The sequence below is a fragment of the Oryctolagus cuniculus genome, chromosome 3, assembly GCF_051225735.1.
Source record: "Oryctolagus cuniculus isolate XC-2025 breed Fujian yellow rabbit chromosome 3, ASM5122573v1, whole genome shotgun sequence".
NCBI lineage: Eukaryota > Metazoa > Chordata > Mammalia > Lagomorpha > Leporidae > Oryctolagus > Oryctolagus cuniculus.
In genome coordinates, this window is record NC_142869.1 from 163,602,267 (window position 1) to 163,627,923 (window position 25,657).

Sequence of the window (25,657 nt, forward strand, 5' to 3'; positions counted from 1 at the left end):
AATGATAAGATTATCCTGAGAAAGAACAGAAAGGAGGGACCAGAATAGAGATGAGAAACCCTAACTTTTAAAAATTAGGCAGGAGAATATCAAATATAAAACCAAGGACCGATCAGTGAAGCCAAAAGAAAACCAGGAGTGAACACTGTCTTGGAGACAATGTAAGGAATCAGAAAGTGGCCAAACGAAGCAGAGGTGAGGACAGGAATTCGCCCTTTAGACTGGGTAATGTGGAAGTGAGCAGTGACCTTAACAAGGGCACTTTCAGGGATGACAGTGGAGACATGCCCTGAAATAGAAGATCAGAAAATGGAGACAACACAGGGCCGGCGTTTTTGGAGTAGTGGGTAAGGCCTCCACCTATGGTGCCAGCATCCCATATGGAAGCAGGTTGGAGTTCTGGCTGCTCCACTTCCAATCCAGCTCCCTGCTAATGGCTGGGGAAGCAGTAGAAGATGGTCCAAGTGCTTGGGCTCCTGCACCCACATGGGAGACCTGGAAGAAGCTCCTGGCTCCTGGTTTTGGATCGGCCCAGCTCCAGCGGTTGTGGCTGATTGGAGAGTGAAACAGCAGAATTAAGATTTTTCTGTCTCTCCCTAACTCTGCCTTTCAAATACAAAAACAAATATTTAAAAAAAAATAAATAAAATGGATAAAGTCAACAAATAAAGTCAACGCCACAAAGAGATATGTTTACAAAGAAGAGTTGAAAACAGTTCATCGATGGAGAAGATGTGCACAAGCCGAGATCTGGAAGACACGGACACAGAACTTGTCTGCTAGCTGATGAGAACGACCTGTGGAGGGGAGGGAGGGCTGACGATGCAGAAAAGGGGAGAGGGCAGGAGCGCATGGCGTCTGGAACACACGAGGAGGGCTTGGCTTCTAAACTTCCTCTATGCACAGGGAGACGGTCACCAGAGAGCTAGTTTGGAGGGTCCTGCGGTGGCCGAGATGAAGTTTGTATGACGTGGCTTCTGCTTTCTCAGGGAGACGTGAAGTAAATGGGGAGAAAGGAATCAGAACATCGCGGGGAGATGAGAAGGTAGAATCGGGGGGCCTAGAAGTGGGGAGCTGAGGCTCTGGTAGGAACAACAGCACCAGTCTGAGGTTTGAGATAGTGGATTCAGAGTAAAACGAGTTGGTCGAGTTGTATGATTTTCTAGAAGAAAACAGTCAGTTGGTCCTGTCAGGCCCATGGAAGGTAGATGGCAACGTTTATCCAGGGTTGGATTTTGTCAGGAAAGTTAAGTCCGAATAAATTGAGATTCGAGTGTGCGGACAGCATTGTACTTCAAGGAGAATGGACCATGGAATCCAGGCTAGACAAGGAAGTGGACCCAAGGCTGGAGCTGATCAGGTAGTGGTGGAAATGAGGTTAAACAATTAGCTGTCGACGCGCAGGAATGCGGGATGAAGATGGCGACAGAGAGGAATGTTTTAGTTCAGGTCCAGATACCAGGTCAGGATTCGACCTGCAAGTTTCTACTGTGGGAACACCTGGAAAGGATAAAGGGGAGGAGGCCTTCATACTGTAAGACAGGTCTGACACCTAACGAAAGGAGTGGGGAATGGGCAAGAAAGCCTCGTGCTGCGAGATTGTAAGACGGTTCTGGCCAGGCTACTGGGAGTCCCCAGGCCAAACTGCTCATAAGGAGTCCTGAATATCGTATGAACCAGCCAGAACCAATACCCTTGTTGTGCTCGGTCCCTGGAGCCGGGCAGCCCAGGAGGAGGAGGCCTCAGTGCAAGTCCAATAGTGGATTCCTTAGGGCAGGAGATCCGACAGGTGCATTCCCGGGGTCACCACAGACAAGACTGTACAGAGAAGCAGCAGGTGCTAACGACGACCAAGGGCTAGAACCGTGGGAACAAGAACTGAATCCGAAGGGAGATGGTCGCTGGAGATGAGTCTACAGGAAGGAGGGGACCGGAGGCCGGAGTTCGAGTCCAACCCTAGTTGTGAATTACACAAGGCCAGGTTGTGTCACCCACCACGACAGTCTTGGGGGACCTGGGCAATTATGAAAACCATCTTCGGGCGGAAGGCAGCAGTGGGGCGGGGAGGGGCTGGCGACACTACGAGGGTGTGAGGTGCAGCAGACTACAGTAGGAGCTAGTCTTTGAAGAACCAACAGCGAAAGACACTGACCAGGAAAAAAGCAAGTCTATAAATTACGAGGGAGGAAAAGGAGTGGATGGCATTGTCCAGTGGCAAGATTCTCAGAGAAGCCGGGGCTTTGGCAGACAGGGCGAAGTCGTGCTCCGAGGCCTCCCCCGCAGCCCGGCCCCTAAGGCACGCGGTCCTTCGGAAGGGCTTGGCGGGAAGGCGTCCTGGGCCACGCCGGGTTCCGTGAGGGCGTGGGGCTGAGCGCGGCCCGCGGGCAGGCGGAGGACACGGGGAAGTGGCGACGACAGCGCTCCCCGAGGGCCCGGGGCCGGCCGGCGCTGCCTGCGGAGGCGCCTGAGGTACAGCGGCTGTGCGGCGTGCGGCCGTGGTGCGGGGCGCTCAGGGCGCCGCGGCTTTGCCGAGCCCCCGCGCCGCGTGCTGGCGCTCCCGGGCGGCGGCGCCGCGGAGCTTGGCGCGGCAGCTGGCGGCGGCCTGGCGCGTGGTGACGGCGCCCGCGGGCGGGCAGCGGCTCCCGGGGGCGGCCGGGCGCAGGGCGGCGGCGCTGCGGGACGACGGCTTCGCGAGGCTTCGGCCCGCACGGGCGGCAGCGGTCCCCAGGGAGGAAAGACAAAGACACGCCGGTTAGCAACGGGCAAGGAGAGCGCGGCGCCTCTCGGCTCCCCAAAGCGCCGCGGTCCCCAGCGGCCGCGAGCCGCCCCTTCCGCCCCACAGGCTGTCGGCCGGGCTGGAACTGCGGGTCCGAGGAGACGGCGGCCAACCGAAGCCTCCCACGACAACGTCTCAGCGCTTTGGGGAAACACGGCAAAACCGGCAACATTTTTTAAATGCTTTGACCCAGAAATCCTCATTTGAGAATTCTCCCCTGAGGCGAATACATGCAAGGTTTTTCACGCAAGGTGCTAAGGTCAGTATCCCACCCCGAGGTCTTCTAAAACTTTCTGGAAAATACATCTTATCAAAAAAAAATACTTTGCACGGATTTTCAAGTTTTTGCACCAAAACAATTTCATGTCTCCACGAACTTTTTGAAGTACCTTCGTATAACAGCAATTAACAGAAGTTTTTTAAAAAAAACACGGGACAAAAAGAAAATGAAAGAAAAAGAAATGGAGTGTTTCCTACCTGACAAAATAACGTATTGGCTAGGCTTTCGTGTTTTTCTTACAGTGGATCTTAACAGGGTACTGAAACAAGGCTGTGCAATAATACCTAGTGATGCGAGAAAGCATTTATGTCGTGCGTGCATGTGCGTGTGCACGGGTAGTGAGGGTGGCCGTGTGGACACACACCACGCGGGTGACACACACCACGGGGAGCAGCACACCCGTGTGCCCAGTGCTCACCCCCGGGTGATCTGGCTGCAAGTCCTCTTTACTTTCCTCTTAGTTATAGTTCCCAAACTTTATACACATTTTTATAATAAAAATGTTAACTTACGCCACTCTTTGTTCCCATTCTATCTTTACCCCAATTCAAATTCAGGACAGTAGTGTGGGCTGTGAAGCACAGCTGTGGACATCCAAGGATTTTAAAGAACAGAGCCCACAACAACGACTTATCTTCCATACAGAGTTGTAAGTAAATCTCAGTTACAGAGCAGTTACCCTTCAACCTTACCCTCCTCAAAGCTACTGTCTTCGGTGAAGTTATACCTTATTTTACTTATTATTATTTCTACCTGGAGGGAGGAAAGTTTTCTGAACTTCTAACAAACATAATTTGATGTGTAACTTCCACAAATTTGGAAACACAAAATTTGCTTTAAAATGAAACAAAGTTACCATACTTTTGGAATAAATGTTTACAATACTAATGTTTTATAATTCAATAATATTCTTGAGTTTAAAAGAGTAAAAACTAAAATGTTGCATTGAAGTAGTCTAAACTTCCTGGTCTTCCAATCATAACACATTCAAAATTTTAATTTATTAATATCTAGGGAGTCTGCTAAATCTTGTTTCAGAAAAATGAATAAATGTGATAATAAGGTTATAATACAATATAGAGGATTTCCAGGAATTTATTATTAAATTGACAGAAGACTCTTCATAAGTTCCAAAGGTATTTTAAGCCATCAAAGTTGTGAGACTGATTTTATTTAGTGATCAGTAAATCTTTGTTTATTGGACTATTACTTAAATAGATGATGACCTAATGAATCACCTCATCCTCTCCCAGAACGGAGGCACTGGATCTTGGAATACCTTTTAGTAAAAAATGTGCAAAAGACATAAAACTTAGAAGAAATCCTAAGAAGTCGAAAGCCTGTGCTAACTGCCCTGAACAAAATGAAGGCTATGGGGGATTTTTATAAAGTTATCGTTTCTCAAAAGCCTTCTTGCTCACCAAATGATTTAACAAAACAGGATTACGTGCAGGTAAGACAGAAAAACCTTTATTATTGGTGCTATATCCAGCTTTCATTATCCATAGGATGGTTTCAATTTGATTCAACATTTCTGGAGTGCCTGATGTGTCTTAGGCACTGTGCTCAGACACAAAGAACTAAAAAGATAACAGTTTCCCATCTGAGAAGACCCAGAGGATGCCTCAGACCCTGGGGCTAACCTGAATCCCTAAACCAGTCACAGTCCTGCCCACGTTCTTCACGTGAGCTTTCTCATTTCCTGTCCTTCCTTTGCTCAGAGTCACCCAGAACACAGCTCTGTCTCCACTAGCTGAATCAATAGTTTCTAACCGTACAGGGGAGTTTTGCAAAGACCGGCATGAGATTCTGACTAAAGATAGGAACTTCCTGCTCCAGGAACATGCAGAGAAAATCCTTGATTCCACTAGAAACCGACTCCCTGAGCAGATGCAATCTATAAAACACAGTGTTTACAAAGGATTATGCCTCCCTTACCTTATTATTTTTTCATACAAGAAAAATGTTCACTTCCTGGAAAAAAAATTTCAAAAATTCTAACTGCTCATAGTGAGTCCCAGTAAGACTTGTTTTAAATGAGTTAAAGGTGGGATGCAGCCTTTGACACAGCAACACATACTTTATCTTTGATAGTCACAAATTTTCCCCTGCAACACCAAGTGCTAAAGTCCTTAATTCACAAAGCTAAGCAGAACTGAGAGCGGAGTCCCAAAGGATGCTGTGCCAGGGTAAGGGAGCCTGTTCACTGTAACACCAAACTCCTCCAAGACTTTCAAGCTAAGAGTCAAGTCACATTACTTCTTCTGCCTTCAGAATCAAGTTAGTATCTCTGGAGTCAGCAAGTTTCTGTCTAGTGGAGAAAAAAATCAGATTCTGGTTGCTACTTCCTGGCAATCTCTCCTGGAAAGTAACGTGGCACAGTGACGTGCAGCAAGCCTGGCCTCTGGCCTCACAGGTGCACCACCTGCCCTCACAGCGCTAGGATTTTCTTTTCCTTCCTTTTGAATATTCACTTGAGACAGAACGAGGGCAAGAGCGAGAGTGAGAGTGAGAGAGATTAAGATACTGATAGTCTTTACAGTTTCCAAAAAAAGTATTCTAAAACAAGATTCTCCTTTGGTGACATAGAAGGCACATGAAAACATGAAGCTGGAAGTACTGAGAGGTTTAAGTAAGTTTCATCCGGTTGCATGCTCCCCATTTTCCCCCCAAGTCTGGAGTTAGTGATGTCATTTGACAGAAGTATTGCCTCGATTGCCCTTCATGGACCACATTTAAGAACCTCTGAGCCAAATTAAATTGGCTTGTCATTCCCTTAACATACTATATTTATATAACTATTTTTCACCTCTGCTTTTGTTCCTGGCATTTCACCCATCAAAAAAGTGCTTTCTCTCTCCTTTTATCTATTCAAATACTCTCCATCTCATGATCCAGACCAAAGCTAGTCTCTTCCACTGAACTCCGTATCACTGCAAGCTGACATCTTGTGTCCCTCTTCCAATCTCCTACCAAGGTTGCTCTGACACCACCAGATCACAGTACACCATAACCTGTGTTTTTTACAACATACAAAGAGCTGTGGCCAATTCTCCCTGTTCCCCAATTTATTTTTCCATTCTTGAAACAATAACTCATCTTCCCGATGGATGTAGAGGGGAAGGCTAATAATGCTTATTGTTGCTGGAGTAACCAACTAATTTATCTGAGTCATTCCTTTCTGCACTCATTTTCACACAAAATGTTTTATCAGCTGGGTACTTGTCAGATCTGTGTCACTGCTGACAGCTGAGTTCACCATCATCCTACCTCTGGCCATGGATTTTCAATCATTACCTCCCAAAGCCATAGACATATTTCCCTTCTAAGGATTCAGATGCTGCTACCACTTTCAAAATAGCTTCACACTCAGAGAAAGAATTTAAGCAAAGCTTGAAATGAAGATGAGCACAGTTATTCAACAGAAAGGGCCACAACTGGCATCATCTATGCAAGTAAGATAAAATCAAATGGATTCGGGAGCTGAGCAGGAACTTAAAGATCATCTCTTTCAAGAGATGCACATTACAAGTGAAAGAACCATGGGAAATGGAGCATTTCAGAGCAAGAAACTGAAACTTTAAAATAACAGAGATCTCATACACAAAGTAGGTGAAAAAATCACAAAGAGGCAAAGGTATTGTCCTACACAACTCATGAATTCAAACACTGAGGATCTATGAAGTAAATAAAAAGAATTAAAGAACAAAAATAACTCAGAACATAAAAGATGAGAGTGATCAATCATCTATAGAAATGGCCCAAAAGGCTGCTTTGACACTGGAAGTAACACAGGGTACTTGGACTCAACACCAGTCACACTCACGAGTAGTTATTATTTACGAGTATTTACTATATGCCAGGCATTGGACTAAGTCACATACATTTGCTCAATTTTATTAACCTGTAATTAAGAAAAATGGGTTGAAGGAGATAGTCTATTTACCTCTGAAATAAACCATGAAGGAAAAGTTGGACATGTTTCTATACCCTGGAGCAGAAAAGGTGCTCTGAAAATTCAACAATATCTGGTCTAAGTGGCAGCTGTATCCCTATGAGAAAGATGAATGTAACAGTCATCTGATTCAATGCTCATCAAGCACCATTCTGGTTATAATTTAGTTTTCCATGCTGATTTCCCTACTAAGAGAAAATACACTGAACCATAAACATCCTGGCTTCTTCACTGTAAATTAAAGAACTGGCAATGTGGTACTTACACACCAGTACCTATCAGGGTGATTAGAGTGAGACAGCCCTCCAGTACCCAGTCACCTCTCCAGATGAACCAACGATCAGGACAAGTCTTAGAAAGTAGTTGCTATGCGAGTGCTAGCTGGGAGGTCAGGCAAGGCAGCTGGTCTGCTGTTGTACTGTTCACCTTTGAACCACAGTCCCATGTGGTCACACTCACACACACACACAATCAGAGAGAGAGAGAGAGAAAATCATTCAATCAGAAATAGAAGGAGGAACAAAATAGTGTTGTTTCTCCGTGCTCCAGAGCACTACTTTGTGAATCTGGAGTTTAGTTTTTACAGGAGAGAAGGCTGAAGGTTTTGTTGTTTAGTTTTTTAAAATGCAAAGAAGTGTTTATTTTGCTTTTCAAAAGAATTAGCCAATCTAAGCAACAGGAAAAAAAAGATTTTGACACATAAACTTTTATCAAATACTAAATATCAAAACATTTCATATGTCTGCAAAGATACGCAATATGTGGTTACTTCGGGATTTTCTGTTTAGGGTGCTTTGTCAGCTTTTATTTTCTGATTTTATCGCCATGGAAGAGAGACCTATCAATCTAGCAAGTTCCTACTATACAGATCACAATTCTTGACAAGACTTCAGTTCACTCTCTTACACCAAGAATTCCAATGTCAAAACACAGTAAGACCTTAGTACCTTGTGCTCAGGGTTGAGGATAACACATGTTAACAGCTGCACTAACGCTATGAACCTCAAGGATATGATCTTAACTTGTTCTACTACTGAATTTTAATTACTGTGTTGATGTTATGAAAATATACTTTGTCTGATTAACTTTTTTCCAGTCGCTGGTTGGAATTATAATATTACTGGGTTTTTTTCCCCAATAGAATTACCCTATAAACAATACATTGAGAAGTACTGCCATCTTTAGGAAGAATGCAGGGTTGCTGACTAATTAACTATCTAAAGCAAAAATCAAATATAATCCTATCATAGATATTTGGCATGGGAAACGTATTTTTATATAGATTTGTCTCTGTGACACAACTGTTCCATCAGATCTAAAATCAAGCAGTTCTAAAAGAATCTCAGAAAAATAAGCCAGTAAAATTATAATGACAAGTTATATTGATAAACAAGCTCACAATGATCAAAACTAAAGGTGTGTTTTTATAGATGATCATGGATCATATCAAGATTAAAATAATAAAATATTAAAATAAAACTGGAGAAATAAACGAGAAACCATTTCTGTAATTTGCATGAGAGACTGGAGATTTAAAACTTTAGAAAATGAAACAGACATTTGTGGTTTGGTATTTGCCATATCTTTGCTTCTCAGAGCTCTGAGATAAACTGACTGGTTTATACACATCAGATAAATTTTTACTTAAATCTAAAGGTAAACTAATTTCCCTGGAAACATCAACTGCCATTTCTTTCTCAAACAAAAAAGTCAGTACCTCAGTTAGCTATTTTGGGTAACTATCAGCAAAGTTAATAAATTTCTCGTTATTTTTTCACTTCAACATTATCATAAAATGGATAATCATGATCCCTCTCTCTCTGAAAGAAATACGAAATATTACATTATGCTGCAAAGGAGGTGCTACCATGATATACTAGAAATGAAGAATTACTTAATACTCCATTTATACCAACAAAAAACGACTGTCTCAATGATAGGCAGTATCATAAAATGGAAAGCTCAAAGATCAAGAAATAAAAAATGCATCGGTTATACAATTTCCAGACATATTATTAAACATGTTAAAAAAAAAAAAGCAACGTATGGAAAAGTGTATACAGCATGCTACCATTTGCATGAAGAGAAAGGTATACATTTATACGGTTGAATGCAATAAAACAACATCTCTTAAAAGCCCATGAAACTGGTAACTTCTGCCTCTGAGGAAGGAAATGAGAACTGAAACATGGGGTAGGGAGAAAACTTACCTTTCACTGTACTCCTCTTTTTGTACTGTTTTTGGTTTTTCAGATGTACATGTCATTACCTAAGAAAATGATCTTTAAGAGACAGCTGGCTTCTATTCCTGACTTCTTCATTAACCACACATGTGACCTCACATAATCACTTACCTCGATTTTATCCATTTTAAAATGAGATCATACTCAAGGTCTAGATTTCCCATCTACAATTCAATAGAATTATGGCTCAAAAGGAGGTGTACACAAAATTCCACATAGTGAAATTTAAAAAAAATCCTTATTTTGCAGTGATTTACATGTCATGATATTATAATTATTTACATTTCTGCTGGCTCCATTCTCTCAGGCTGTAAAACAACATAATAAAAGCAAGAGAGTTTGGGAAGAAAATTCAGGTTTGTGGACTTGATGGTGTTCCCCTTCTTTTTATTGTGTCAAAAGTAAAAATCTGCTTGAATGATTCCTCTTTTTTAATATATACAAACTATTATTTCTAAAAGGTCACTCTCAAAACATTTTGATAAATAAATATTGAAAATAAATGTAAAGAGGTAGAATTTTTATGATTTTTTTATGAGTTTCAAAATAAATCCTGAGATAGGAAAAAGGGGAAAAATCACTTCCTGTATTCTCCTTAAATCATCCCAAGAATCTCATAAAATCATCTATAATCTTCCGAAACAGAAGATACTACCAGAACCAGAGGAGGGTAGCCAAGAATGGACCAACACAAGGCTTAGACATGAAGACTTGGGAAAAGAAGAAAACTGAAACTTACACCTTACAGAACACAATGGATGCAGACAGGCCCAGTGGCCCACTCATTCATAACCCTACATGCTATCTGGTGAAAACACTAGTCTTGAGTCTCAAAGGGCATTGCGTCTAATCATGGGGACAACATAATTAATAATGTAAAAATAACACAAAGGATGAACGTGAAAAATAAATGGTAAGGCAGAAGATGTGAATTCATCAGAGGAGGAGGTCACCATGGTTCAAACTGTCAAGAACAGATTCATAAAAAAAGACAATGGAGTTTATATAACAATCAAAGTGAAGGCACTGGCATAGGCAAAATGAAATTAGCAAGAGAATTCAGTCTTTGAAGGATAGTAGCAAAGTAGTAGTTGGTAGTAGGATGATTATTTTAGTTTGTTGTAGTGTGATTCTAAACAGTAACCTGGCTAAATATGCCAGAAATTATTTTTAAATATGTCGCTCCCTCTCTTCGTGGAGGAACGACACTAAACCCTGCCTAGGCTTCATATCCGAGTCACGGCACCATTATGTCGCTCCCCCTCTTCGTGGAGGAACGACACAGGACCCTGTGCTGTTCTTTCGTCTGCTCGGCCCTCCCTGGGTTTGCTGCTGGTTCTTCCCGGGTTGGCTGCCGTCCCTTCCACCTCCGTGGAAGGGCGGTTCCCCCTGGCCACTTTCCCCACTTCCGCGGGGGAGCGGCACACCGCCGGCCGGCTCTCTCGGGGGCTGCACAGGTGTTCCTTCAGATAGATGTTCCCCTTAGATGTTCCTGGTGCATGTTGTCTCTCTCCTCCTTTATAGTCCTCTTCCACCAATCCCAACTCTGCTACCCACACACCGAGTACGCTGCTCTCCTCCAATCAGGAGCAGGTCCTACAGTTTATTGGCTGAACTGGAAGCAGCTGTGTAGAAGCTGTTTCCTCCCTTCTCAGCGCCATATTGTGGGAGAGCAGATGCATAGAATAAGTCTTAATTCCAGTAACTTAGTCTAGTCCGAGTTGCTCCCAGTTGCTCCCCACAAAATATTACTTTGAAAAGTTTTCTTTATAGAGTACTACATAGGGAGCAAGAGTTTAGCCTAGTTATGAAGATGCCTGCATTCCACATTGGAGTGCCTGGGTTTCATTATCAGCCCTGGGAAGCAGGGACAATGACTCAAGTTACTGGGTCCCCACCACCCAGATGCAAAAGCTGGGTTGAGTTTCTGACTTCCAGCTCTGGTTCCTGCTCTGGTCCCAGCCCAGCCCCAGCTGTTACCATAATTTGGGGATTGAATCAGTCTCTCCCCAGACTCCCTTCCTCCCCCCCCAAAAAAAGGTTTCTCCATAGGAGTGATGACATGCTAGTAATATATCCAAACTGACTGACTATGCTTAAGTACAAGATCAGCATACATTTAGATTCGACTCTGTCATAGGGCAGGATCCTTACATATGAGAAAAACTATACTTATACATGATGTTTGGCAACCTCTTCCAGTATTTTCTTACAGGTACCTAATATTATTTCCTATCGCAACCTTCTTGCTCAGGAGCCAGCTCCACCCAAAAAACACAAAGCCAGGAAATCAAGAAGTGCCAGTTTTACTTTTCCATTGATTACATTTGTGAACTGGGGCCTAGTTGATGAAATAGAATGGTGTGAGTTTTGCTACCAAACATTTGTGAATTAAAGTAAAATTAAAAAAAAAAACTATCTTCTATCAGTGATCTAATGATCTTATAAAACTAAAGAAATACCGTATAACCACTTAGTAACTTTTGGCAAAATACACAATGTAAACTCAAGGTATTCATTATCACATGGATAAAGAATGTGTGTTCTTGATAACACACTGATATACCTAAGAGTTCTAAACAAAATTTATCTCTAAAATGATGGAACAGGGAAAGAAAGAACATCAACCAATATAAAGAAGCTACTCCGGCGCCTCAGCTCAATAGGCTAATCCTCCGCCTAGCAGTGCCGGCACACCGGATTCTAGTTCCGGTTGGGGCCCCGGATTCTGTCCCAGTTGCCCCTCTTCCAGGCCAGCTCTCTGCTGTGGCCAGGGAGTGCAGTGGAGGATGGCCCAAGTGCTTGGGCCCTGCACCCCATGGGAGACCAGGAGAAGTACCTGGCTCCTGCCTTCGGATCAGCGCGGTGCGCCAGCCGCAGCGCGCTGGCCGTGGCGGCCACTGGAGGGTGAACCACCGGCAAAGGAAGACCTTTCTCTCTGTCTCTCTCTCTCCCCCTGTCCACTCTGCCTGTGGAAAAAAAAAAAAAAAAAAAAGCTACTAAATGAAGTCTTCAATGTAGAAAGTACCTAAAATTCTATTCTGTTGTCCATTTTTATTGTAATTTTTCTAACACTTAAGTACACATATTACCTTAGTCAATAATCTATTAGTAATTTACTGAGATGTGACTCCATATACAGAGCTTGCCAGGAAAAAAAAAAAAAAAACATTTAAACAAATTAAGAGGAAGATTTGAAACTAGTATTAAAATCAGTGGTTAATACAAAGGCACTTCTAAGAATTCATGGAAAATGGAATTAAAAGATGTTTTATTTTGGTACAAAACTTTTGAAATCCATGCACAGAAGAGGCCTTCACAATGGCCACAGAATATATTATGAAAAAAATTATGCAGATTTCAATAACTTCTATCAAAATAAAATTACCTTTTAATTCTATTTTACATGAACTTTGTGAAGTACCTTCATACCATTCTGTGCTAGTTGATGACAATATTAGGCTTTTATGCTAATCCCTATTAGCAATTAAAAGTTCAAACAACAAGGAAAATAAACCATTTTCAACACACCAAAAGTTTGCCTCTTTTCCCCATTTCACTATACATCAAACAAGAAAACCTTAGCTATCTCCTCTAGTTCAGATCTGTCAGCATTCCTTATTACTTATTTCAGTTTTTAGGAGTCATAACTTATCCATGAAACTTACTCTACTGAAACTTGACATACAGTCTCCCAGGAATTCTTCCCTTTAAAAGCAGATTTTAAAAGTTATAAAAAAAAAAAAAAAGGCAAAAAACTGGATGGCTTTCTGTATTCAATCAATAGTTTCAATCTCAAGCAGAGCAGACTTCAAAGTCACTCTGTACACCCTGGTAAGCAGCCACTGGCCTGTGGGTATAGGGGGCAAACAGGCTGTTGCTTTTCAGTCTCGGGAGGACAAAAATTTCCATTTGATTTCTAGTAGTTATCTGGATGATAAGATCAAGAAAAGTCCTACTGTTAGGTTCCTCCTTCAAAAAGGGGGTGAAGGGGCTCGCGCCGTGGCTCACTTGGTAATCCTCTGCCTGTGGCGCCGGCATCCCATATGGGTGCCAGGTTCTAGTCCTGGTTGCTCCTCTTCCAGTCCGCTCTACGTTGTGGCCCAGGAGGGCAGTGGAGGATGGCCCAAGTGGTTGGGCCCTGCACCAGCATGGGAGACCAGGAAAAGCACCTGGCTCCTGGCTTTGGATCAGCGCAGCACCGGCCATGGCGGCCATTTGGGGATGAACCAACAGAAGGAAGACCTTTCTCTCTCACTCACTCTCTGTAACTCTGTCAAATAAATTTAAAAAAAAAGGGGGGGTGGTGAAAAGGAAAGAAACTAGTGAGGGCCATAAGAACATATACGACAATGCAGCACCTACTGTTTATTATTTTAAGTATTCACCAGCCCAAAAAGTGCATCTTTGCCAAGTAAAATTAATGTGTTTCAACTATTTGCTCAACTTCTAAGAACATCTTGTTTTCCCTTGGACTCAGGCTGTGGATACTAAACTCCTCAAGTTGATGGCATGGGTCATGTTGGAGTATCAGAATCCCACAGGCCTGACGGCTTCCTCCTGGTGTTCTTGCCTAGATGAGCTACACCGTCACAGTTCCTGACTTTGTCAGAGGCATCAGGGCTAAAGCAAGAACTACTCCTGGACAGATCAAAGCAACGAGACTCAATAAATAAATCCTGTTTGGTCTAAGAAGGCTAATATTGTTTTATTTTTTGAAATAAGCTACTTCCTTTTTAAAGAAATATTTTTAAACAGATCTAATAGCTTTTACTTCAAAATCATCTGAAAACAACACAGTACCTAATACAACTACAACCCCGGAGCTGGCGCTGTGGTGTAGCAGGTTAAAGCCTCTGCTTGTAGTGCTGGCACCCCATATAGGCGCGGGTTCGTGTCCCGGCTGCCCCTTTTCTATTCCAGCTCTCTTCCAGTGGCCTGGAAAAGCAGTGAAAGATGGCCCAAGTACTTGGACGCCTGTACCCATGTGGGAGACCCAGAAGAGGCTCCTGGTTCCTGGCTTGGGATGGGCCCAGCTCTTTCCGTGGAAGCCTTTTGGGGAGTGAACCAGCGATAGAAGACCCTTCTCTCTACCTCTCAAATAAATGAACAAAATTCTCAACAGGTACTCCTAATCTTCAAGATAGAGTTCAAACTACTTACTTAACATGTATGATCTTTCTTGATTTGGAATACACTTGTGGTTTCACATTTCTGTCCTGACCAGAAAACTTTTTCTACCAGGCTAGCTCTTTCGAAACTCAAGAACACGAATATAGGATTTATGAGATTTCTTCCCTTTACGGCATTCCCCTCCCAGAGCGCTTGAGAAGAGGAGCTGGGCTGCTCCTCTCTGCAACCTTAGCCCAACTCAGCGCCTTGCACCACAACAGGAGCTCAGAGAGCCAACCTAAGACACTGAAATCCTCTAGCTTTTGATACTTGAACATACTCAACATTAAAAAGGTTTAATTAGCTTACTATTACTCATCTGTCCCCTGATACTATTTTAAGCAATTTCATCTTCTATTCAATAAAGTTTAAGCTGCAAACTTTAATCTCTAAAAGGCAAATAAACATCTCATTTCAAACACAACTAGTCCTGCAAGTGATAAACTCTTTAATTAACATGTGACACAAAGGCTTACATCACGAACAAGGATAAAAAGGAATCTGGGTTAATTCATTCTAGCAAATACCTGTTTGCCTGCATACCTAGGGTACCACCTATGCATCACTAAGAAGTAAACAAACACGCCTGCCAACACCCACAGCCCCTGAATCAGCTGTAGTCACATCAGCAAACCAGCTTCCTATGGTCAGCCCCAGTGAGACCTGGGCTATTTTTAATTCTTAGGAGCAAAGATAATATGGTTCAAGGCTATAAAGCTATTTCCACCCCTATATTGACCATATAAAACTAAAAGTAATAATGAAGAGGACCTGGAAACAATGTTTTTAAAAAAATTTTGAATGCACAAAGTTATTTTAAGAATTGAGTATTTCAAAAACTAAAATTGTCAGTTAATGCCTAAATACCAATAAACAAAACTACTCCTAACAATAGTATGCTGAAAATAAAACACATGCAACCTTCAGAGAGTCGAGTTTTATTTTTAAGGAGACAACTTGCTTCTACATGTATCTGTCTTTTACTTGACCTCAAAAGACCATAGCTGACAGGAGGTATGGACATGAGAAATGACTTTCAGATTCACATTTATCATACATCTGATGGTAATGAGAAAAAAGACAAAAATTCACCTTCTATGTATTGAAACTTTAATGACAGGGAATATCCAACACAAAACTATTTTAGACTGGATCTCAAGCCCATGAAATTCATGAAATAAACAAGAGTAGGTACACCTATACTATTTAAAGAAAAAAAAAATCTAAAATGCAGGGGGCTGTTATTTACAGCCTTACTGCTCAGAGCAAGGATCAGCATGGACATCACATGGAGACTTGTTGGAACTGGAAAATCTCAGGTCCTCCCCAGATGGAGTCAGAAACTGCATTTTAATAAGGTCCCATATAGTCTGTCTACATATTAAAGCTTGACGTTTTCTGGTTTATACAGTTAAGCAGTTCTGGCTAACCCATCAAATCACCTATATAATTGGTACAAAGTGCAGAAGCTTAGATTCTACCAACAGAAATTATAATCTCACAGATGTGGAGTTCAATAATTTTATGTTTTTTAATTTTCATAGGCAATTCAAATTCATGCCCTGGTTAATCAACCAACCACCAGTCTAACCAAGGAAGTTTTGGCTTTACTAGAGTACAGAACTCCTTTATATGCCAAACTCCTCCAGGACACTGAAAACAGGATTGCAGGCATTTATTTTGTAAGAGACAAATGTTAGTTTGCATAGTTACGTATAATCCTTCATAGATTCAATGACTTCTCTCTAGAAAAGTTGAGAAGCTCAACCTAGAGGGAAGCCCTTCTCCCAAGAGACTCAAATTGGTTCCTTACTAGAGCAAAATGTATTTCAAACCACAAGGTATCACTAGCACAAATGTGATTTTTTTATTAACATGATAAAGAGTCATCCAAGAGGGCACCTTTATGCATAATAATAGCAACTGAAATAATTCAATCAACAGCAAAGTTAAAATAAAGTCAAGCCAGAACTGTGGTGTAACAAGTAAAAGCTGCTGCCTGCAGTGCCAGCATCCCATGGGGGCTGATTCAAGTTCCAGCTGCTCCACTTCCGATACAGCTCTCTGCCGTGGCCTGGGAAAGCAATGGAAGACGGCCCAAGTACTCAGGCACCTGTACCTGCCTGGGAGACTTGGAAGAAGCTCCTGGCTTCAGACCAGCTCAGCTCTGCTGCTGCAGCCATTTGGAGACTGAACCAGCAGAAGACCTCTCCCTCTCTGCCTCTCTGCCCCTCTGCCTTTTTTTTTTTTTTTTTTTTTTTGACAGGCAGAGTGGACAGTGAAAGAGAGAGACAGAGAAAGGTCTTCCTTTGCCGCTGGTTAACCCTCCAATGGCCGCCGCGGCCTGCACGCTGCGGCCAGCGCATCTTGCTGATCCGATGGCAGGAGCCAGGTGCTTCCCCTGGTCTCCCATGGGGTGCAGGGCCTAAGTACTTGGGCCATCCTCCACTGCAGTCCCGGGCCACAGCAGAGAGCTGGCCTGGAAGAGGGGCAACCAGGACAGAATCCGGCGCCCCAATCGAGACTAGAACCCGGTGTGCCGGCGCCGCAAGGTGGAGGATTAGCCTAGTGAGCAGCGGCGCCGGCCTGTAACTCTGCCTTTCAAATACATAAATAATTTCTTAAAAAAATAAAATAAAGTCAAAAGTATGAGAACTAAAATATGAAAAAATACTTCACCAATTTCACTGATTATCACTACAGGCATGGAATCCAAATATGCAAATTTGTGTTTAAATTAATAAATATGACATACATTCGAATTGCTTCTCCCTGATAATGTGCAAAGACTGATGTTGACATGTTCCTGGGACAGTTTTAGAAGTCACTCAACCCCAGCCTCCATCCAAAACTCATTCCCTTCACAAATTTTGTTGGTCAAATACTGTGTCTAGGGGCCGGAGCTGTGGTACAGTGGATTAATACCCTGGCCTGAAGTGCCAGCATCCCACATGGTGCCGATTCGAGACCCGGCTGCTCCACTTCCCATCCAGCTCTCTGCTATGGCCTGGGAAAGCAGCAGGGGATGGCCCAATCCCTTGGGACCCTGCACCTGCATGGGAGACCTGGAGGAAGCTCCTGGCTCCTGGCTCTGGATCGGTGCAGTTCCGGCTGTTGTGGCCAATTGGGGAGTGAACCAGCGGATAGAAGACCTCTCTCTCTCTCTGCCTCTCCTTCTCTCTCTGTGTAACTGTCAAATAAACAAACAAATCTTAAAAAAAAAAAAAATACTGTGTCTTAGGTACAATACTGGTCACTGAGGACAAAATGAGTGAGAAAGTGTTGTCTTTGGGACTGGCTCTGTGGCGTAGAGGGTTAAACTGCTGCCTGCAGCAACCAGCATCCCATTATGAGTGCCAGTTCGAGTCCTAGCTGCTCCACTTCCAATCCAGCACTCTGCCAATGTGCCTGGGAAAGCAGCCAAAGATGGCCCATGTCTTTGGGCTCCTGCACCCATGTGGGAGAACGGATGAAGCTCCTGGTTCCTGTCTTCAGCCTGGCCCAACTCTGACTGATGTGGGCAGCCATTTGAAGAATGAATCAGCAGATGGGAGATTGACTCCCCCTCCCCTTCTCTGCCTTTCCCTTTCTGTAAGTCTGCATTCAAATATATAAGTAAATCGTTTTTAAGTGTTCAAATAAATGGGTAATTAAAAAACATACTAGTAACTGTTATGAAGCGATAGGGAGAAGGTGGGCACACACTTCTGGGTGATGGGGAAAGCTTCCAGGGGGTGAAGAGTCCCAATGGAGGGAAGGTGACAAAAGGGGAGTCTAAGCCTGGGCAGCAGGGACTTGAAAAGAGCATTGCTAAAGACGATGCACTTTAGAAAGCAAGTCACTGTGGCTTCCGTACAGGATGGCTGACTACAGAGGCACAAAGGAGAAGAGGCGTCACCTGGAAAGCTATGTCTTATTGCTGGTACAGGTATGAGACAGAGGTGATCTAAACTAAGAAAGGGCTAGGGGATCAGACACAAATAGTGGACGGATTCAAGGGTCAGGGAGCAGAGGCAGCAGACTAAGAGGACGACTAAATGCTGTATGTTGTGGGTAGGGAGAAGCCAAGGACAACTTTGGTATTTGTAGCTTGAATATTCAAGTAGCACACCTTTGTGGAAAAGGGACCATACAAGGAAGTAGAGGTTTTAAGTAGAGTTTTTAATATGGTGACTGAAAAACCTTCACATGAAAATATCCAAGAGTGAGCTGAGTATAAATAGGTCAGGTGAAAGACACAGAAAAGTCCAAACTACACACTGTTTCCAAGTGATCAAGTCTCATTTTTCTTCCAACCCTAAATATCTGGCATAATCCATGGCATAAAGTAGTTGCTCATGTTTAGGTAAATAAATAAATGGGCAAGTAGAAAAGTACTTTAAAATTCAATTAAGGTTAGTCCTTAAACTAAACTCATCCATTCATTACTATTTATTCATTCCCTATTTTAAAAATGTAACCTATTCTTCATGACCCTGGATGAACAAACTTGGTTGATGAAGGAAGTAAAGTGTTATCTTTTGAAAGGTTCCAATCAGCATAGTTGTATTAAGCTTCAGAAGGAAAAGCCTGAAATGTCATTTAAATACATTATGTCCTAAAATGCTGAATAAATGAGAAGCTACATACTGAACACCCCATATGACACGCGGCGTCTGACCTCAAGGAGGGCACAACGCCTACCAAGACACAATTATTCCAAGCTCCAGTTTATGAGTCACATTTCCCTCTAGAAGCTTTCTGGGAAAAACAAGAACAAAACCATGAGAGAGTATGTGGACTACGTCAAAGGTCTACTTGATTAGAATTTCCTCCGAAATGCTAACCGCCTTCGTGAGGCAGTGTCAACACTAAAACTGCTCCGATAGAACGGCCATCGAGCCTGCTTCCATTCTCTGGTAAGAGTTCAGCATCATGCCATCACTGAAGTGTGAGTCTGGGTACAGTTAACTGTTTACTCCCATTCAGGAAATCAATGTAGAAGGCAGAAGGAGGAAACCTATCACATATCTTAGAAAGGCTAGAGCTACAGACCAAGGTCTGTAAGGATGCACAGTCAAGGACCCTGTAACTCAGCTGCCTTCACTGTGTTTTATCTATTTGCCTACACTGTAAGCTATCATCTGCCAGCTCATTCAACCATTTTTAAAATTTATTTTACTTATCTGAAAGAGCAACAGAAGGGCTGGTGCTGTGGCTTAGTGGGCTAAGCCACTGCCAGCAGTGCTGGCATCTTATATGGGCACTGGCTGCTGCCCTTCCAATCCAGCTCTTTGCTATGGTTTGGGGAAGCAGTAGATGGCCCAAGTGCTTAGGCCCCTGTACCCACATGGGAGAGCCAGAAGTAGCTCCTGGCTCCATATCGGCCTAGCTCCAGCTGATGTGGCCATTCTGGTAATAAGCCAGCAGATGGAAGACCTTTCTGTCTCTCCTTCTCTCTGTCTGTAACTCTCTCTCTCAAATATATATATATATATATATATATATATATATACACACACACACACACACATACATATATACACACACACACACACACATATATATATATAAGAGCATCAGAGAGAAAGAGAGGGAGAAGAGAGAGAAAAAGAGGAGGGCTGGCGCCATGGCCCACTAGGCTAATCCTCCACCTTGCAGCACCGGCACACCGGGTTCTAATCCCAGTTGGGGCGCCAGATTCTGTCCCAGTTGCCCCTCTTCCAGTCCAGCTCTCTGCTGTGGCCAGGGAGTGCAGTGGAGGATGGCCCAAGTACTTGGGCCCTGCACCCCATAGGAGACCAGGAGAAGTACCTGGCTCCTGCCATCGGATCAGCGCGGTGCGCCAGCCGCAGCGCGCCGGCTGCGGCGGCCACTGGAGGGTGAACCAGCGGCAAAGGAAGACCTTTCTCTCTCTCTCTCACTGTCCACTCTGCCTGTCAAAAAAAAAAAAAAAAAAAAAAAGAAAAGAAAAGAAAAGAAAAGAAAAGAAAAGAGAGGAGGGAAAGAGAGGGACGGTAACAGGGAGAGAGAGACAGAGGGAGAAAGAGTGAGTCTTCCATTTGCTGGTTCACTTGCCAAATGGCTGACAGCTAGAGCTGGGCCAGGCTGAAGCCAAGAGCCAGGAACTCCCACTGGGTCTCCTACATGGGTGGCAGGGGCCCAAGCACCTGGACCGTCATTCACTGCCTTCCCAGGCATGCTAGCAGGAAGTTGGATGGAACTGGAGCAGCTGTGGCTCGAACCGGCACTCCAACAGGGAATGCTGGCATTGCAAACAGTGGCTTAACCACACCACAATGCCAGTCCCCCGCAAATATTTTTTAAACATTACCAGGTCGCAAGCACAGTGCTAGGCAGAGAATCTAAATAACTCCCCAGAACCTAACACAAATCTATCCAGTGGAAAGACATATACAAATCAGTGCCCACATAGAAGCGTAATTATGAACTGTATAGATGACAACAGGAAATGAAGAAAAGAACTACAGAGGAGACACTCTTGAGATTATCTTTATTTAGAAGAGACATGTACGCAAAGACCTGAAGGACGAGTAATCAGTCAAGTGACGAACACGCAGTAATGCCGATCTCTTCCAGAAACAGTTGACAACACATGGAAGGCAGATTAGAAAAGACGGCAGTTAAGAGCCTACTGCAATAGTGAAGGCGACAGATAAGAGTCCAAACAACTAAAGGTAGAAATGGCTAGCAGGAACCAAATGTGAAAAACCTTCAAAGGCAAGACAGATAGACATTGGTGACTGACTGGGAAAAAAGTGCAAGAGGAAGAAGTCAAGGAATTTGCCAGGATTCTACTTAGCTTAGGTAACTGGGAAGGTAGGCATGAGAACACATAAGGAAGGAGTAAGGCTGAAAGGAAAAGGTAAGTCTGGCTTATTGAAAAGAAGGTGAGCAGCATTCCACAGAATTTGACAGGCATGGGGCCAGCACTGTGGCGTAATGCGTTAAGGTGCCGCCTTTAACACCAGCATCCCATATGGGTGCTGGTTCACGTCCTGGTTGCTCCACTTCTGATCCAGCTCCCTTCAAATGTGCCAGGGAAAGCAGCAGAAGATGACCCACGTCTTTGGGTCACTGCACCCACGTCGAAGACCTAGATGAAACTCCTGAGACCTGGTTTTGGCCTGGCCCAGCTCTGGCCATTGTGGCCATCTGGGGAGTCAATCAGCAGATGGAAGATACCCCTCTCTTGCTTTCTTCCTCTTTCATAGAAATAAAAATAAATCTTTAAAAAAGATAATATGATAGATATGAATTAAATAGAGGTAGATCTTGGGAAAAAATTAACCCAAAACCACCAAATGCACATCCACACAGTGTGTGATTAATTATGGATTAATACAGTCAACACAGCACTCCTATGAGCTTGAACTTGTCTACTAGGATGGCAAAAAGGCAGGCAACACAAGCCATAGGCTAACAGAAATGAAGACAAATTCGCAGGTGAAAAAAAAAAAACTATTAAAATTAGAAAATGGAGAATGGACAAAGTAAAAGCAAAGACAGACTGTGGACTACTGACAAGCCTGAAATGGCCGGCGCCGCGGCTCACTTGGCTAATCCTCTGCCTGTGGCACCAGCACCCCGGGTTCCAGTCCCAGTTGGGGCGCCGGATTCTGTCCCGGTTGCTCCTCTTCCAGTCCAGCTCTCTGCTGTGGCATGGGAAGGCAGTAGAGGATGGCCCAAATGTTTGGGCCCTGCACCCATGTGGGAGACCCATGTAGGAGGAAGCACCTGGTTCCTGGCTTCGGATCGGTGCAGTGTGCCAGCCAAAGCAGCCATTTGGGAGGTGAACCAACAGAAAAGGAAGACCTTTCTCTCTCTCTCTAACTCTGCTTGTCAAAAAAAAAAAAAAAAAAAAAAGCAAGCCTGAAAATACTTCTCGTGATGTTCCTAACCTCCTCCCTTCCTTCACTCAATATTCTCTTAGCATCTGTCACATGCCAAGTTCACCGCATTGGTGACACAAAGCACAGACAGAATTCTTGCTTGTAAACTCAAAATAAGCTCATGTATTCAGCTCCTGATGTTCACCGAAAATGCAAGCAAGCAGCCTAAGTTTTGCTACTCAGAACTACATATTGGCGTTGGCATCTGGCCTACTGGCCTAAACAGTAAACACCCACTAGTTAAGACATCCACATCCCACACTGACTGCCTTCGTTTGATAACCCAGCTCTGGCTCCCAGCTCCAGCTTCCTATTGATGCAGACCCTGGAAGCACTAATGGCTTTAGCAGCTGGGTCCCTGTGTGGGCCAACCACACAGAAGAGCTGGGTTGAGTTGGCAGTTTCTGGCTCCAGCCCTAGTGTTGCTAAGTGAACCAGTGGATGAGAGAGCTGTTTCTCTACCTCTTGATAAAAAATATCTTTTTCAAAACTATACATTGTTCAATAAGACATTTATCATGGTGACGCAAAAGAATATCTAAAGGTCAGCAAATTCTGAACATATTAATAAAATGGCATCAAACTCCAGCATAAATTAAAAGTCCATAAAATAATGATATGCTCTAACTTAATAAACTGCTGTGGACCTGGATTTATCACAGATGTTACATCTGACGTTTTATTAAACGGCTGAATTATTGCCAACAAAAAGGCAATGGACATCAAACGGCAAGATAACCAGAAACTGCATACCAGAAAGTGTATCAACAGTAAAGTAATACCAATTTTAGTGATCTCTAGAACAGGGATGATTATTGAGGTCTTACTTGAACCAGGCATTAAAGTAGGTTAAGCTGGTGCTATGGCTCACTATGCTATTCCTCTGCCTGTGGCACCAGTACTTCAGGTTCTAGTCCCGGTTGGGGCGCCAGTTCTGTCCTGGTTGCTCCTCTTCCAGTCCAGCTCTCTGCTGTGGCCCGGGAAGGCAGTGGAAGATGGCCAAAGTGCTTGGGCCCTGCACCTGCATGGGAGACCAGGAGGAAGCGCCTGGCTCCTGGCTTTGGATCGGCGCAGGGCACCGGCCATAGCAGCCATTTGAGGGGTGAACCAACGGAAGGAAGACTTTTCTCTCTGTCTCCCTCTCACTAACTCTGCCTGTCAAAAATAAATAAATAAATAAAGTAGGTTAAGTACAATATCTCACTAAACTTTTATAAATTCCTATAATAAACCTACCTAGAAGTTATTTTCTGTATTATTTTAGACAATGAAATTGAAGCTTAGAATAATTAAGTAACTTGCCCAAACTATATAGCTAGTAAATAAGGGAGTCAGGACTTGAACTTAGATCTGCCTAACCCTTAAAAATCTACACTCTACCCAACCCAACACAATGGAGAGACACCAGGCACACGATGAACCCCTGATAGTGTCTGTCATTGAAGGAATAAATAACAACATGTATCTGTAAGAGAGCTACTGCAGAACAAGCCAAAATGTGGAAGGAGAGAATGACACTTTATGAATGTTTTAAATCAACAGCTCGAACTGTGCAGCATAACTGTGGGTGTCCAGAAAACAGCAATCGACAGAATGGTCCAGAATGCTGCTACAGGAAGTGTAATATGTCTTTCTGTGTGAAGACTTCAGGCTATCTATGCGTCTACAAACGCAGACTTCAGATGATCACCGAAAGATACTTCCTGTATGTTCTGAGGAAAGGTTTCTTGACACTGAATTAACCTAGCAGTCAAGACCACAGGTTGCCTTTACCTTTAACAAGGAAGAAAACCACGTGTACCTGAAAGCTTATTACATGCTAGCACTGTACTCTTAAAACACTCCATGTTTTATGCCACTGACTCTGCCACCACGGCCACAGATGACAGCAGTAGAGAGCACCTGTTCCCCCAGCAGCAGTCAATGTATATAGACTGGCCGGCAACCTATGAAGAGACTAGCATGGAGGATTTGTCCAACAGGCAGTGTGCCTAACTGAACCAATCAGATCTACTGTTAGAGGAATCTGGACTCAAGCTACATGGAGGACAGAGAAGGCAGGCAGCAGAAATTATAAGGCAGTTACAACCACATTGACATACTCATAGACAGTGAGGTAACTGGTTACAACAAAACAGGGCTGGCTTTAGGCAAAGCATTTAAGACTCTGCTTGAGACGCCTGCATCCCTCATGGGAGTGTCGGAGTTCAAGTCCTGGTTCCACTCCCAATGCCAGCTTCTGTTAATGAGCGCCCTAGGAGGAAGCAGGTGATTTCTCAAGTACTTGGGTCCCTGTCACACACTTGAGAGATGGAGACTGCATTCCTGGCTGTTGGCTTCAGTCTGGACCAGTCCTAGATGTTGCAGTAATTTAGGGAACGAACCAGCAAATGGAAGAAGGTCTGTCTGCCTCTCAAATGAAAAAAAAAAAAAAAGAGGAAAAGGGCTAATAACAGCAAAGAAGCAGAATATCTCCTATGTCTCTAAGAGGACAATACCAGATCAGCAGTTACACTGATTTTTTTCCTAGTTTCCCTACCAGAAGTCCACAAGGCAAAGTTATACAAATACTTCTGATTCCCGTAAGACTGGCCATATAATCCCCAGAGAAAGCTTTCTAATACTCCTCTCCTCACTACCTACATACCAAGTAAAATTTTGTGCATGCAAAGAAAAAAAAATTAAAAAGCAAGCGTGACACGGTATTTTCTGACCTAGGTGGGTGATCTGCACTCATACAACTGCAATTAGAGGACATTAACAAGAGGGTCCATACTGTGCAACCCACTTCCATCTTCAGGCATCTGTAGTTTGGGCCTTACCTAGCCCTACTCAACTGTTCAGGGGTGGAGAACCTTTTTTCTGCCAGGGGCCACTTGCATATTTAGAACATCAGCCTGCCACAGATTTATTAAATTTCAGGTCCCACCTGCGGTTGCCTTGGCAGGGCCTTTTACAGAAGGTCCACAGCCCTCACCCCCTCACCCCCACCCCACCCCAGCTAGTTCTGGAGAGAAGGGCCTTCAAAGTCTCCTACAGCTTCACATTTACAAACCATCACAACTGTGCATTTAAGAGACTTAAAAAGAGATCTAGGGAAGTTACAGGAAACAAAACCATTTCTTTCAACAGTTTCCTGCCCTTATGTTTATGTAAACCTGTGTATTAATTTCATGGCAAGTGAATCCACTCTTACAATCACAATAAAGGATACAAGACTAGTCAAGATGGACAGGCGAAGAAAGGTGAAGTTGAAAAATTACTAAGATGTTTTCTAAGGATCTAAGTCTTGAGGCTAATTCATGAGTGTTACTAGATGTGTTTGCTCTACCAAGCCCA

The 25,657-nt window shown here is 43.5% G+C and overlaps 1 protein-coding gene across 5 annotated transcripts in view; it reads right to left on the reverse strand.

Annotated features, from left to right (window-relative positions):
• Positions 1-2,358: 2,358 nt before the first annotated feature.
• Positions 2,359-25,657, reverse strand: part of ZNF800 (zinc finger protein 800) — a 63,356-nt gene continuing 40,057 nt past the window's right edge. For all 5 annotated transcript variants that reach the window (XM_089327990.1, XM_051848018.3, XM_089327988.1 and 2 more), the window contains one exon: positions 2,359-2,696. In XM_089327990.1, the coding sequence (XP_089184116.1) occupies positions 2,510-2,696 (187 nt within the window). In that variant the 3' untranslated portion in view covers positions 2,359-2,509. The remainder of the gene's footprint in view (positions 2,697-25,657) is intronic.